General features: G+C 35.5%; 1 protein-coding gene across 1 annotated transcript in view; it reads right to left on the bottom strand.

The window, feature by feature from the left end:
* Nucleotides 1-13,105, bottom strand: part of FSIP2 (fibrous sheath interacting protein 2) — a 95,237-nt gene extending 82,132 nt beyond the window's left edge. The window contains 7 exon segments of the mRNA XM_077154378.1: nt 5,496-5,606; nt 5,989-6,130; nt 7,225-7,364; nt 8,375-8,464; nt 9,089-9,250; nt 12,387-12,512; nt 12,875-13,105. Coding sequence (XP_077010493.1) covers nt 5,496-5,606; nt 5,989-6,130; nt 7,225-7,364; nt 8,375-8,464; nt 9,089-9,250; nt 12,387-12,512; nt 12,875-12,973 — 870 coding nt within the window. The 5' untranslated portion in view covers nt 12,974-13,105.
* Between the last annotated feature and the right edge of the window lie 2,992 nt (nt 13,106-16,097).

Genomic DNA, 16,097 nt, shown 5'->3' with positions numbered 1-16,097 from the left:
TACATAGACAGGTTCAAAGTAAAAGGAAAGAGAAGAGAAAATGCTCAAAAGGACATTGCTAAGACAATTGAAAAAAACATATGGACTATGTGCTTTATGTCCAAGCTAAATTTCTTAGATAGCTGTTCTTAAGGTGGTTACGTATGTGAGCATCCTTGTTCTCTGAAAATGTACATGGAAATATTAAGTGCTAGATGACATGATATATGCAACATACTCTCAACTGTTTAGAAAACAAAGACAAAGTGAGAGTGAGAGAGAATGATAAAATGTGACAAAAAAGCTGAGTTGATAAATCTGAATATCTGGGGGAGTATGTGTATTATTTCTATAAATCTAGCAAGTTTGAAATTAGTTTTTTAAGTTTAAGAAAAATGTAAAAAAAAGGAAAATGGTATGTCATGCTAAACTATTTGAAAGAAAGCTGGAATCACTATATGAATATTACAAAAGGTAACTGCAGAGCAAATAAAAGTTTCAGGGACAAAAAGGTGTTTTTTAAATGATAAAGGTGCCAAATAACCAATAAGGTATAAAATCCTAACTATTTATGTACCTAATAACTGAGCTTTAAAATAAATAAAATAAAAACTTGCTAGAACTACAAGGAAAATACACAAATTCCAAAATAGTCAAGATATTGCAAATTCTGAAAGAAATTTCAAATTTTAATTTCAATACTTGAAAGAATAGTATGCTGGAATTCTGCAAAGATACAGAAGATCTGGATCACCCTATCAATGGTTTGGCATTTCTAAACCATTTATAAACACTCTACCAAAACACAGTAGCATCTACATTTTTTTCAAGTATATATGATTATTTATCAAGAATGAGCATATTTCGTACCATAAAATAAATCACAAGTTTGAAAGAATTCAAGTTAAACACTAGTATGTCCTCTGATCACAATAGAATTGAATTTGAAGTCAATAAAATAACTCTCTAGAAAAGCTCTAAATATTTGGGAGCTACTTACACTTCTAAATAGTCAGTATGTCAGAGAAGAAATTAAAGGGGAAAGTCAAGTATTTCAAATGGAACAAAAATGCAGACACAACACATGAAAATCTATAGGCTCTTGGTAAACAAGAACTGAAGAAGAAATTTAGAGTACAAAATGTCATATTAGAAAAGAAGAAAGGCTTCTACTTAATGACTTATCTAAGGAAACAGAAGAATAGCTGATAGTCAACTCAAAGTAAGTACAAGAAAAGGATCTAACAAAGATCAGAACAGAAATCAATGAAATAGTAAAAAAGAAAGCTAACATATCATTAAAATCAGCATAAAGAAGGAAAATCTCTAGCCAGACTGACCACGAAAAATGATAGAAATCACAAATTACCAATACCAAGAATGGCAAGTAATATCACTACAAAATCTCTTGATACTCAAAGAATAACAAATTCTACCTTTCAGGTAGAATAGAATAAAATAGTTAAAATACACAAATTTTCAAAAATAAATACATGCAGCTCTGTAGACCAGTATCTGTTAAGGAAACAGACCTATGTTTCTTAAGAAAACAGAGTATATATTTTAGAAAAATTCACACAAAAAAACTCTAGGTTCAGGTGGGCTTCAATAATTCTATAAGACATTAGAGAAAGAAATACCAATTTTTAAACAACTTCTTCCAGAAAACTGAAGAAGAGGTAATGCATCTCAACTTATCATATGAGACCAGTATCATTCTGATGCCAAAACTAGGCAAAGACATTGCTAAGAAAAGAAAACTATACACCAAAATCTCCCATGTACAAGATGTAAAATTTTAGCTGTTTGATCCAATAACATTTAAGAAGGGTAGTATAATTTGACCAAGTGGAATTAATCCACATATTCAAGACTGGTTTAATATTCAAAATGTAAATGATGTTATTCACCATAACAATAAGCCACAATTGAAAAACCATATAAACCCTGAGAAATCCAGTATCCATTCCTGATGAAAATTTTCAGAAAACTAAGGAGTTTTCTCAACATGATGAGAAGGTGCCTATGAAAATCCTACAGTTAATTTACTTAATGATAAAAAACTGACTGCTTTCCTCTTGAGATCAGTAACAAGATACACACAAAATTCAATTACATTTCTATATATTGACATCAAATTTTCAGAAATTGAAATTAAAATGCAATTTACAATACCACAGAATTCTGAAATAGTTAGGGATGAATCCACCAAAAGAAGTACAAATTACATAACATTGATAAAAGTAACTAAGTAGACATAAATAAACAGAAAGATGGATCTTGTTAAGGAGTCAAAAGATTCAATATTGTTAAAAGGTCAGTTTTGCCCAAACTGACCTATAGTGTCAACCCAATTCCAATTAAAATACCAGTAGGATATTTTGGTAGAAATCGGAACTCTTATTCTAAAATTCACATGGAAATATAAATGGGTTAGTCTAGCCAAAACAACTATAAAACAGAAGAACGAACTTGGAGGGCTCACACTACTGGTTTCAAGGATTACTAAAGGTATAATAATCAAGACAGCATAATAAATCGATAAAAATAAGACTAAAATCCAGAAATAGGCCCACACAATTGATATTTGACCAAGATGCACAGGCAATTCCATGTAGAAAGCATAACTTTTTCAACAAATGGTACTGGAAAAATTGGATACCTATATGCTAAAAATTGAACTTCAATCCATATCTCACATTATATAAAAATGAACTTGATAGTTCATAGACCTAAAGGTAAAACCTAAAAGTATAAAACTTATAGAAGAAAATTTTTGAGACACTGGATTAGGCAAAGAAGTCTTAGATATAACACCTAGAGGACAAACTCTAAATGAACAAATTGATAAGCTGGACTACATCAAAGTAAAAGATGTATTTTACGAGAATGAAAAGAAATTTTTAAGAGAATTTTAAGTCTTTTGAAAAGAAAATTTTAAGAGAATGAAAAGACAAGCTAACAACTAGAAGAAAGTATTTGCAAGCAATATACCCAAAAAATGACTTGCATCCAAAATATATTAAGAATTCCCTCAAAACAAATAAGCAACAAAATGACTCAATTAAAATAAATGGGTTTCCCAAAATCAAACAAGTAAAACAAAGATAAAAAAAAACAAACAAAAATTCAACAAATGGTGCTGCAGTAACTGGATACTCACACAGAAAAAGAATGAAATGCGACCCAAGGCATACAGCATACAAATAAATAATGATAATAAAGATAAATTAATTAAATAAAACTAATGGACAAAATATTTAAACAGATACATCATCAAAGATAACCATATAGCAAATAAGCACTTAAAACAATGTTCAAATGCCAATAGTCTTTAGGGAAATGCAAAATAAAACAACATGAAAATAACACTACAAGTCTACTAGAATGGCTAACATTAAATAGATTATACCAATCAAGTGTGTTGAGAGTGTGGAGGAACTGGAAATCTCATATACTGTCAGTGAAAATGTTAACTGATGCCACTACTATGGAAAACAATTTGGTAATTTCTAACAAAAAGTTAAATATACAGATACCTTATGATCCAGTCATTCTACTCCTACGTATTTACTAAGAACACATGCACATACAAAGACTTATCCAGGAACGTTCGTAGCAGCTTTATTTTTGATAACCAAAAGCTAGAAACAATCCAAATGTCCATCAAAAGGGAAATGAAAAAACAAATTTTGTATATCCATACAATGGAACACTTCCTAACAATAAAAAGAATGAGCTATTGACATAATCAGCAACATGGATGAAGTTCAAAAGAATTACGTTGAAAGCATTCAAAAATTAAGAATGCATATAGCATGATTCCATTTATATAAAACTTCAGAAAATGTAACCTAATCTATAGACAGAATATAGATGAGAGGGGGCTTAATAGTGGGGGCAGGGAAGGAGAGGACTGGCTATAGAGATTACAAAGAAAAATGAAACTTCTAGGAGTGGTAGATAAGTACATACTCCTGATTGCAGTGATGATTTTACATGTATACACATGTCATAATTGTACATATTAAATAAATGTTCTTTATGTCAATTATATCGCCATAAACCTGTTTAACAAAAACAGAAAACTAAATTTAGACATGGAAAGTTCACCTGAAATTGCAGTTTGCAGAGAAAAAAGAAACCAGAAGAATAAAAGAAACGCATGATGATCAAACTTCCCAATGGTTGTAGTGCCTATGGATTCTTACATATTTGCTGAATTCATTTTTTCTCCCAAAGTCATAATTAGAATGATGGGATGAATAAAATATATGGAGAATATGTTATGGGATGTATAGCCAGAATTTAAAGATTTTTAATAGCATATAATTTGAGGGAAAATATACGAAATGTCAAATAAAAAAAAAAAATTGAAATATTAAGAAACAAATGGGTAGAAGACATCATGTTAAAACAACAAGTCAAAAAAGACTAAAAATCAAGAATAAGTCAACTGGAAGCATCAATGATTCAAACAGCCCTGCCATTAACATGGTTCAAGCAGCCTGCTTAATGGAGACTCTCTGCCATACTTTGATCTATGTTGCACTAGTATTCAATAAAATTGAACAGGTCTCCTTGAATAGAAAGTGGCATCAAGCAAAAAGCAAGAAAAACCAAGGACAATTTATCTCTTTCTAAATGAAAATATAATTTCAGAGATGTCTGGTAGCAACTTTACAGAAAAAAAGAGGACAATTTGGAGAGGACTCCCACTGAAAAAAATTTTTTTTTTTTTTTAGAAAATAAGAATTACAGTTAGTTGGAATAAGCTGAGGCTACCGTATAAGCGATGACTCCCTGACAATACTCTAGAACATACACATAACAAATATAGAATACAAGATAATCATATGTAATTAAATTTTCAATTTTATAAAAATATAGAGAGTAGCATATACAAATATAAACAAAACTATGTAAATCTTTCTTAGGTTTGGTTAACAATAAAATACCTAAATGATTTAGAATTTTAGATCAATATTTATTGACATGGAAAGTTGTTAATGAAATCTTACATTACATTTTTATAAATGAAACAGCAGTCTATAATATAGCCTGTATGGAATAATGACACGAGCTTATTCATAAATATTCAAAGAAACATTATGCAAATGTTCACACACAACAAAAAAGTTAATAGGGTGGTGGTATTATAGGAGATTTCTCCTTTTCTTTATACTGTTTTACACACTAAATCATAAAAATATCTATTATTTAATACTAAAAAGTTAAGCTAAAACCTGTCACTTCACTGGCAAGGAAAAATTGAGAATTTTAGCTGAGAATTTATAGTCCCAAGAACAGTTTAGGGTGTGAAGATAAGTCAAAATTAGTTATATCAAGTAATAGATAAGGTAGCTACTATGTATATTATAGCAAAAATAACATTTTCAGAACTTTCAGTTTGGGGGTAATTGGCCCATAGTAGTCTCACAAAATATACTTTGAAAAATAAAAAATGGTAAAACTTTTCCTCAAACTGTCAAGTTAGAGGTCATATCTCACCCTACCTTCCTGTCACTCTCTTCTCTGCTTCTACGCCGCTGTTCCTCAATTCTGGCTTCTCTTTTAACATCTTCTCCAATCTTTGTCAGAAGTAACATCTCCTTTGTCTTCCATTCCTAGAATGTACAATGTTACTCTACTCATAATAGTATTTTTGTATTTCGTTGACAACCAACAAGCAGGTCATACACTCGACAGTCTTACATTGGCATTAGAAAGAGCTTTTCTTACTGTATTTCTATGAGGAAAGCAGCCACTATTATTTTCACTAAAGCTAAATTCTAAAAGTTAAAGAGCAGAAATCGGCTCATCTATATAGCTTTGTGGTATCAGACCCACTACCCAATGTAATAACTTACAACAGCTGTGATAAAAGATTAAGAGGGGTTAATTCTATATGCTTGAAATGACTTTCAGCCCTATGATGGGGTACCTAAAATTTACAAATGAAACAACTGGACACAATTTTTCTCTCAATATTTTACATTTATCTCTCACCTCTTCAATTTTTTTACGAAGACTAAGTTTTCTCCTTGTGTGCTCCCGCTGTCGTCTTTCTTCTCTATCCATCTGGATTAGGCGCTGCTCTTCTGCCGTGCGCTCAAGTTGCTCTAATTCCCTACTTATCATGTCCAAATATCTGAGTAAAAGTGCAAATGTTAGTGACGCTGTACTGGTTATTTCCTTTATTTTGGCATTGTCTTCTTTGACATTACCAAACTACGTCCTTGCTTTCTTTCTATTTCGTGAACTACAGCAATTTTCGTTTTTCTATCAGCCGTGTTCATGGACCTTTAAGCCAGCCTGACCTGCCACCTCACCACACTTTACTCATTATACAGGTCACCCTGCTATATGAGTATCTGTAGTTATGGCCAAGACAATGGCAAAATGTGGTGCAGACTTACTGAAATAAGCACAAATAACTCAGTATATTATGCAAAGAAGGCAAATCAACTGAAGCAGTAGCTTCAAATCTGGGGAATAAAACTCCAATAGATTTGAAAATCTTAAGAAAAAGGTGGGTATTGGTTTCCCATAATTTATAAGTCCTTGAACAGTCCTCCCAGTCAGAGTCTCTAGTAGGTCAGTATGTATTATGGCACTACTATAAATTGACACCATGGAATACAAAAGTCATATAATGGAGCTTTTTCCCTTAACCCCAATGAAGGAGGAAGAAAAAGAATAACTCATCACTTCACCAACTCAGCAGTGAGCTTGTCATGGAATAGAAACATTTGAATATGTGTGGGTATTACCTGAATGAGCTTACAGCTTCTTGGAGAGAACACATATATTGGCATCTGATCAAATTTTAGTAAACCTCCTTTTTTGACCTTCCATTAACTTCTTCAAACCTAATGGGTTTTGAAGTCCTTAAAAATGAATCATAAATAACTGCTCCTCTTTGAGGTATGTGCTAAAGACATTCTCTCTCTCTCCTACTATGGAAAGAATATTTTATCTGATTTTTCCTTCAGTTATTAGTTTGCTTTACCTCCTAGGCTCTCAGAAACCCTGACTTCTCTGGTAGAAATTCTTCTTCCCAGCCTTGGTACCAAAGTTTGCAATCCCGGCACCACTTTGCCTCCCTTCTAGCACACAAAGGGCTAGAGGGGAGTCATGTATACCTAGTACTTTTTTTTATCCTGCCTTCGTCCTTTCTAGTATTTTCTCAACTTATCTGGCTCCACCAGATTTACACAAAATATGCATTAACTTCAATCTTACCTGTGCCTTATTAACTGTTCCTGGTCCTTCCTAGATTGCATGCCATCCCGTAATAACCAATTTTGGAACTGGGCAACATCAGAACTTTCAGGGCTTTGGTTGTTTTCCTGTAGTTTATTTACTTGTTTTGCAAGCATTTTCTTAAAAAAAAAAATATATATATATATGTATGTATGTAAGTGTACATGTATATAAAATACATATAAACAAAATGCCTTTTAAATTTTCCAAAAATAAAACTGACCTTTGATATACTATTTTTGTATTTAGGATTTAGTACAATTGCTATACTTTACAGTTTAACTACATTTAAATCTATTTTAAATCCATTCCAGTCAACCAAATTAAAGTCCTCTCTGGAAAAAAGAAAGGTAAATCTTTCATTTTATTTAACTCACCATTCTGAAAAAAATGAAATGAAAATGTGGGAAAAGTAGAGAAGCTCTCTAGTCACAGCAAAGAACAAAAGGGGGGAAAGGTATAGAACATTTAAAAGCATAGAAGTCACTTCATTTTTATCCAACTCTCTTAACTTCAGAACATAAATGTGCATGCACCTAAACCCACATCTTTCTCAATTTTATCCAACTCTCTTGAAACTACATGAATTCACACATACACACACACAGACAGAGGCACGCATGCAACTTTGAGTCATAAATCAAAAGGAAATCACTGTCTACCGACTCACTCTAAATCCAATCATTCTACTTCACCTTTAACACCAACATTTTTTTTTAAAAACTGGATGAATACATTGGGTGGGTATATCGTAGAACACTGCAGCTCGCCATATTGTTCTTCTCCTATTATTCCAGCTGTTTTCAGTTACAGCTTAAGATTATTGCTGCTACAATAAACTTTTCCTAATGACCTAGCATAGGTAAAAAGGACACATCTGAGTAGCAATTTAATTGCTGACTGAATTATGCCAGCTTATTTGCCACATTAATAGATGACATGGCCCTTTTCTCCCTCTTAACACAATATAGCAACAATCAAATATTGTTTATTCCTGCTCAAAATTTTCATTTGGAAATCTTATTTGATTTGTTACCTCCATAATAAAAGATCAAAATATTATAAATATTCAACCAAACCTTTCTTCCAAACTTTCTGTAAAGAAAACAAGTTTAAGTATTTAACTTACTTGTTCTCTTATATAGTTTCTTTCAAAGTCTAATTTTAAACTGGTAAGATATTGTCTGTAGTTATTCAATTCCCTTAAGGTACATACAATCTAAAAAACAAAACAAGAAAAAAATACATAAATACAAATATTTAACAATCATAGCAATCACTTTCCAGAGAAACAACAGTAATAACATACATTTTGAGAACAAGAGTAATAACTATCAAGAGTGATAATGCTTTATTAATATGGTTTACACCATATTAAGGGATTTAGTATACACAATTTGAGTTACTAAACTAAAATACAAGTGTAAGAGTAATGGTTTAACTGCAATTAAGAATGTATTCTATTATGTGGAATTTTGCTAGGTCCCCATTTTTCTCAAGTTTTTAAAAACTTTATGTGACATATACCTTGACAAGCATACAGTGCCATTAAAGAAGACTATGATAGAGTGGGGGAAATTGTCCATATGTCTTTACATCCTCCAATCATTTGATAATCATGCTTTGATAATGTCAAAATAAAAAAGGATTAAGACATAGTTTCACTTAGAAACAATAGCTGCTGTATTTCCCTTGAAGCAAATATTGAGTAATTTATGGAATTTCCATTAAATATCTAATGACAAATTAAAAGGTGATACAGGCCCCCAATGAGGTAGAGAAGTAAGCTTATATTAAGTCTTCAAGGTCTTTACTGATAAAGAAAAAATAATCTTCAACCCACTTTATTACTGCTGGTGATGTAGCCACCTTTTCTTAATCTCCTCAGGATATCTTTGCGTCTATAATATGCTTTTAAATGTGGATCATGGAGACTTTTATACTGGTTTTCCAAAAGTCGACAATAAGGATCAGTCAGGTTAAAACCATAAGAAGGTCGAACAAGCTGAAAACAGAAATTCAAAAAATCTTACAAATATAAAATTAGTGAATTCTCACTTTAAAAACTCATTTCATTGAAATGACTAGTATGTTCATTGAAAATGAAATATGCAAGAAGCATCTGAAGCAGGGTAAACCAACAACAGAAAGATTTGGGAATTGCCTTTTCCCTCCCTCTCTTCTCTACCTGCTTGAATTATTCTAAAAACTCTGCCTTCACTCAATTAGTTCCTCCCCTGAGCCCCATCAGACCCTGGCTGTGAGCCAAAGAAGAAGGAAAAAGGAAAAAAGAAGGAAATATGATATAACTTGGTTTAAGGTATAAAGTGACTGCTAAGATTCTACCCTTCCTCCTCTCTCTTCCAGATCAAGGCACTGCATCAAAGGATAAAATGAAAGCAAATAATAGAAGATTATCTTTCATGATTCATGAAAACAATTTTAACAACAAATAATAAAACTCAAATGTTGACGACTACGGATTAAAGAATTATTTTGTCTTGGGTCTCCTCTAACGCAAGAAATACAAAGATCTCTGAGTGCTAAAATGGGGAGAAATTTGAAGGACTACTTATATAGCTCTCCATATTAAGGAACTGATTATAAAGGATATTTACAGGAATTGAGGTTTCTCTGATACGTATAAAGTCCAAATACGACCTTATGCCATACCCGCATATGAAAGGAGGAAAGCATAATCAGCTAATAGTCATGCTTCTGTATTTTTTACTTCAAAGGAAACAGCTGAATTATTTTACCTCATTTGTAAATTTAAACATAAAGAGAGTTTTTGTTTTGAGTTCTTAGTCCATTTTTCAATAGTTGGATGGTGATAATGGTAAAGGTTGGTCCTCTGAATAGGAAAAAATGGAGAACAGAGTTGGCATTTAGATAGGTAGAGGATGTTGCTTCTGCATTCTTCCTTTTTTATTTTCTCTAAAGTTTGCTTGGCCAGAACAGAACAAGTTTTAGTCCAAGCTAATGCTAAAGCAGTAACTGGCTCAGGTGAACACAAGGAATAAATGAAGGATGTGGCAAATTAGAGACCACCTGCCCTGTTTGCAAGCATACAATTCAATTTATACTGCTGTACAACACTGTGCACCAATTACCAGACCCAAATGCAAGTACCAATTTGTGACCCCTGTGTTTATTCTGGCTGTAGTCACAACTTTAGCCCAATTTCTCACACAAAGGAACAATGCTGGGTGGGTCCTATAAAGAGCTCCTGCAAGGTAGGTGGGAGGATACTATATATGCCAGCAAATAAGCAGATGGGAGAAGCACAATACAATGCTAGCTTCCCTTTTCCATTAAAAGCTTCCTTTTTAAATTTCTGAGCTCTTATTTAACACCAGACTCTAATTTCTCCCAAAGGGTATAGATAAGGAAACTAGATTCCCTGATTAAGGATACTTTCCTGAGAAGCCAAGAAAGTGATCCTACAGAGCAACATCTTCATTCAGTGACAATTCAGACATGAAGCAAGAAGGGAAGCAATCAACAATCATGAGGAAAGTAATGGATTATCTTCTTTAGACATTGACTTTTAACTATCAACTTTTATGTTACTTAAAAACCAAATTCTGCTTCTAGCCTGTAAACAAAGAATGCCTCTTAGCAAACCCATTCATTAGAAGCAGAGTAACCCTTCTATCGCCAATTACAATCATTGATTTCCCTTCTAACAAAAAAAAGGAAAACTAACTAAAAGTCTAAATATAAAGCATTTTTTCATTGAGGAGATCGCATCAAAAGAAAAATAAGTATCAATCTTCATGGAACTAGTCTGGTGCCTAACTGTTAAATCAATACCATTTGGGAGAATTAACAGTAATAAAGAATAGACAGAAACATTTTCTAAAAAGTAGTTGACAAGTGAATTAATGTTCAACAAAGAACAGATAATGGCAATATAGTGAACAATATATTTGAGGAAGAAGACAAAAGATAGAACTACATTTACACACCAGAGAAGAGTGATAGAAGTTATGGAATAGGTTTCAAACCTGTTTTAGGAAAACTAGTTTGTGTGGGTGTGATTCAATCAATTTGTGTGACGCTGGCATATTTTTAGCTAGCCACTCTATTCTAGTAGAACAGATTGATTTTCAAAAGGGAAATTATCCGGCAACAAAACTCATTTTTAAAAAAAGGTTATTAGACATGTATCAAATACAAGAGGCCCCAGTCATTTCTGATGACATCATAGACAGCAGAAGGGTAACAGAGTCACTCAGAATTCTTTCATTATAGAACTTTTTGCTCTAGTGATCAAGAATATGAAAAGAATATAGTATACCTTCTTTAGATTTGGTCAATTAGCCAAGCACTGGGGAAGTTGGAGTGAGAGAGTGTGAGGACCAAAAACATGAAAGGGTTTGAGGGAAGTGCATATTATCACCCAGTATGATTAAGTGTTGTGTGACATATAAAGTGAGGACAATGCTAAGGATTGCTGAAGGATGGCTCAAATTCATAGATTAATGAGGAGAGGGTGTGCCAGGCTTTGGAAGCAAGGTGGAAAAAGGCACGGAAGTATTAGTATGGTATGTATGGGTAGGTAGAAAACATGGCAGTCTGAAAAAGATGAGACTGAGCTGGAGAAGAACGAACTTGGAAGGGGAAAATGGGGTGAATCAAGGAACATCCTCCCTGGGGTGGGGGGTTAAGGCACCAAACAATTTAACTCGTTTTAACTTCATCTTTTCACTTCTTTGTGAAAATTTGGCACAAAACAAAAATTATATAGAAGTGATTTGTAATGAGAATTTAGTTCCAGTTATTAATTGAAATTGTTAACAAATGCCAGTCTGCATAAACATCCTACCTTTCAAACTGTTCCTAAATAAATCAAAATTCAACACATCAGTATATAAGAAGTTTTAATACCTAAAAAAATTGATCTGTTTTCTTAAATTTATATATTAAAAGACAGAGCCAAGAATCTAAACTTGTTGACCCCTGATTCTGTACTAGATGGAATTGCTTCACACTCACTCTATAGGATACCTTAATTTTATTCCTGTGAATGTTAACGCAAATTCCACATGAGACTGTGTGGGTGATTTTACATCTGAATTTAACGGCCAGTGGAAAACAGTAAATACAACCAATGTGTAACATTTAAATTAGCTTACCTTTTCACTTAAATTGGTAGTATAGAATACAGTATTACTTCCTGGGATCATAGGCAGCTTGACCCCCAGAGGCAGATCCAATAGCTGAGCAGCTCCTATCCCTTGAAAGTGGGTTTTGTGCGTGCCCTGTCAAATGTAATTGAAGAGTTTTGTCTTTTCCTTCAAGGAATTATTCATTTAGTTTAGGTCAACCTACTTCCCCTTTAACAGGCCGATGCCTCCGAAAATAACGAATAATACACTCCGGAGTTAAGGAGGCTGCTCTGCCCGAGACCCCAGAAGACCTCTGCGTCCAGGTTCCCGGCTCTCCTCAAGACCTTCCCCTGCGTCACTTGGAGGACACCGACGACCGAGCTGCACGAGGGCGCTGGAGCTGGTCGGTTAAGAACCGCCCCGTCCCCTCCTCGGTGATCCCCCCACCCCACCCCACTCCAGACCAGGCCTTGCTGCCCTGCGAACCCCACACGGGCGGGCAGGAGGCCACTCACGTCTCCGCATTGCCTGCTGTCTGCGGCCAGGCCGCTGGTGGCGGTCTTGGCGGCGGCGGAATCGGCAGCTTTGGAGCAGGCGCTGAGGTACAGCTCCATAGCCGGCCTGGGCCCTTTTGCCCCCTCTCCGGCCTCCCCTCTCTTCTTCCCTCGCACCCCTTCCCCCTCCTTCCGTCCTGCTCGGACCCGGAATGGTCAGTGCCTCGCTTCCCCGAGGCACCAACAACCCCGCGTTCCAGGTTCCGAGCGTTGGGGGTGGGGGGCAGAAGGGGAGTTACCGCTTGCGCAGCCTCTCCACGTCCCCCCCGCGTTCCGTGCTTATACAGGGTGCTAGATGCTAGGCTTGAGCGCTTAAAAATTGGGGGGTTGGTAAATCCAGGAAGCTTGGTCTGAGAGGGCCACAGTTGAAACCTTGTTTCTGAAACCAGCACCCTTCATTTAAACCATAATGTATAAAGCTTTGTTGGTAGATAGAAGGTTAATTCCTCCTGGCCCAAAAGATGGTGATTCCCTTCGTAAATATTCATGAGTTATTATAGGTCCTTTCTAGAGCCAGAAGCCTGGCTTTCTACATTTTCCTTTTGGCAGCCGACACATCTCCCCTCTTCTCCCCTGCTATAGACGGTAACCATCCCCCAGGCCCCTGTGGGGTCATTGCCCTCTTCCTGCCCTCCTTCCACTTGTCTTCCTCTTTCTTTTCACCTCTTGCTGCCACTCTCCTGCCTCCCTCCATCTCATTATTCTTCCTATATTACTCTTTCTCCTTGGATCAGCCAGCCAGCCAGCATTTATAATGTGCTAGACTCCTGTAAGCCACTTGTACTGGCCTCAGAGACACAGAAACGCGCAAAACATGGTCCCTGCCAAGGATTTGAGCACTTTGAGTAGAGACTCTATATAACTTGTCATGAGTTTGGACTTAACCTCCTACATTCCTTGGCCTACTGCTCTTCTCTATTATTTAGTAATAATACCTATCATTTATAAAGAACTTACTAACCCAGGTACAGAACTAAATACCTCCGTCTTTTTCCTTACAGCAGCCTTTCTTTAATTGCCCTTTTTATTCAGTGTACAAAATAAAGATAATTGCTATTAAGTAGTGGCCCCAGAGGCTGTCTTCTTAACCTGTACATTCTATTTCTATATCTATTCTATTTGTTTTTGGTTTCATATCACTCATTTGCTTTGGATTCCTAAATTTGGAAGTCTAGCCTATAGGGATATAGTTTATTGTGAGCCCTCGACATGGATGTCCTACAGTGATCTCTAATTCAGGATATTCGCATCTCAACACTGCTGTCAGCCTCTTATCCCTACCCCCACCCCCACCCCACCCCCACCAACACGCTCACACACTTCAGCAAAACAGGACAAAACAAAGGTCTCATAACTATTTGTGCATATCCCTTCTGAGTGAACAATACTGTTATCTACCCAAGCCAGAAACTGGGGAATGCCCCTAGATATGATTAACTGATCTCTAAGTCCTGCTGATTTTCCACCAAATTACTGTGTCCCCTCCTATCCATCCCTCTACCACTCTCCAATTAAGCCACTCACCATTTCTTCTTTGTGCTATTGCCAGTCTTGCAATGTCTACCTACCACCACTTACCCCACAGTCCATCCTTTATTTTCTTATTAAATTTATCTTTGATGGCCAACTAACCATTTCTCTCCCTTGCATTAAATCTTAGTTGCCCTCTGAAAGACACAGCATGCATGCTATAGATGTTGACTTGGCCCTGTCTGAGTTTCCTGTTGCTGCTGTAACAAATTACTGTACACATGGTGGCTTGAAACAATGTAAATTTATTATCTTTAATAATAGGTCAGTAGTCTAATAAGTTTTGCTGGGCTGAAATCAAGGAGCTGGCAGGGTTGCATTCGTTCTAAAGTTCTAGGAGAAAATCCAAGCCCTTTCCTTTACAGGTTTCTAGATTGCATACATTCCTTGGCTTGTGGCCCCTATCTCCATTTTCCAGCAATTAGCATCAAATCTCTTGGATTCTGATCTTCTCCCTCCCTCTTCCACATTTAAAGGACTTTGGGGTTATATTGGGCCCATCCAGATAATGTAGGGTAATTTCTTTATTTTGAGGTTTTCTAACAACCTTAATTTCATCTGCAATCCTAATTTCCCCTTGCCACATTAATATAGTATGTTTATATGCTTTGAAATTTTGAATGTGAACATCGTTGGTGGGTATCTTAGTTTGGCAGGACTGATATGATAAATATCGCACATTGGTTTGCTTAAACCAACAAGCATTTATTTTGTCATGGTTTTGAAGGCCAGAAGCTGACAATCAAGGTGCTGGTGAAGCCATGCTTTTTCCCAAAATCGAGTGTCCTAGTGTTGGCAATTCTCTATCACGTAGCAGTTTGCCTCATTCTCTCTTCCTTTGATTTTCTTTGACTTCCAGCTTCTACATACATGTTCTGACTTCTCAGACTGCTTATGAATTTCCTCTTCTTATAAGGCCTGTAGTAATACAGATTAAGACCTAACACTGATTCAGTTTGGCCACACGTTAAATAATAATAGCATCCTTAAAAGAATCTGTTTACGAATGGGTTCCCACTCATAGGAATGTAGATGAAGGTTAAGAATGTTTTTTGTAGGATACATGATTCAGTTTTCAACACTGGACTCTTGCCTACCACAGCCCCTTTCTCCTTTTCTAGAAAAAACACTCCTATACCACCTTTCGAAATTGACCCTCAAAGAATACATAACTGTATCCTGCGTTCATTTGGTTCCCTAAACCAAGGCTCCTGATTATTCATGTTTCTGTGCCTTTGCTTATACTGTCCTCTTTGCCTGGTGGCCCTTGGTACGTCACTGCCTGGCTAATTAATATCAGCCTTTAAGACAACTCAAGTGTTATCACCTCCAGGAAGCCTTCATAACATTCTAAGCCTTTGTCAGATTCCCTTCCTGTGTTATCTCCTCTTAGTACTCCTCTTAGTACTTTTTATATTACGTTGAAAATATCAATTTACTTGTCAGTCTCCCTTTCCTAGAATGTGAACGCCTTAGAAACAGGAATTAGCATAGTGGTTAGCAAGCATTTAGTGAGTCTTAAGTGTATTTTTGTTGTCCTGATCTAGACAGGTCTGGTCTATGAGAAGCTGTTGAAAGTTTTAAACAAATTTGCATTTTAGAAGATTGGTTTGGCAACAAAATGGAGGGTAGATTTATTGGAATGAGACTCATG

The sequence above is a fragment of the Tamandua tetradactyla genome, chromosome 3 (assembly GCF_023851605.1).
Source record: "Tamandua tetradactyla isolate mTamTet1 chromosome 3, mTamTet1.pri, whole genome shotgun sequence".
In the NCBI taxonomy this organism is placed as follows: domain Eukaryota; kingdom Metazoa; phylum Chordata; class Mammalia; order Pilosa; family Myrmecophagidae; genus Tamandua; species Tamandua tetradactyla.
This window is presented reverse-complemented; position numbering and strand designations above follow the sequence as displayed.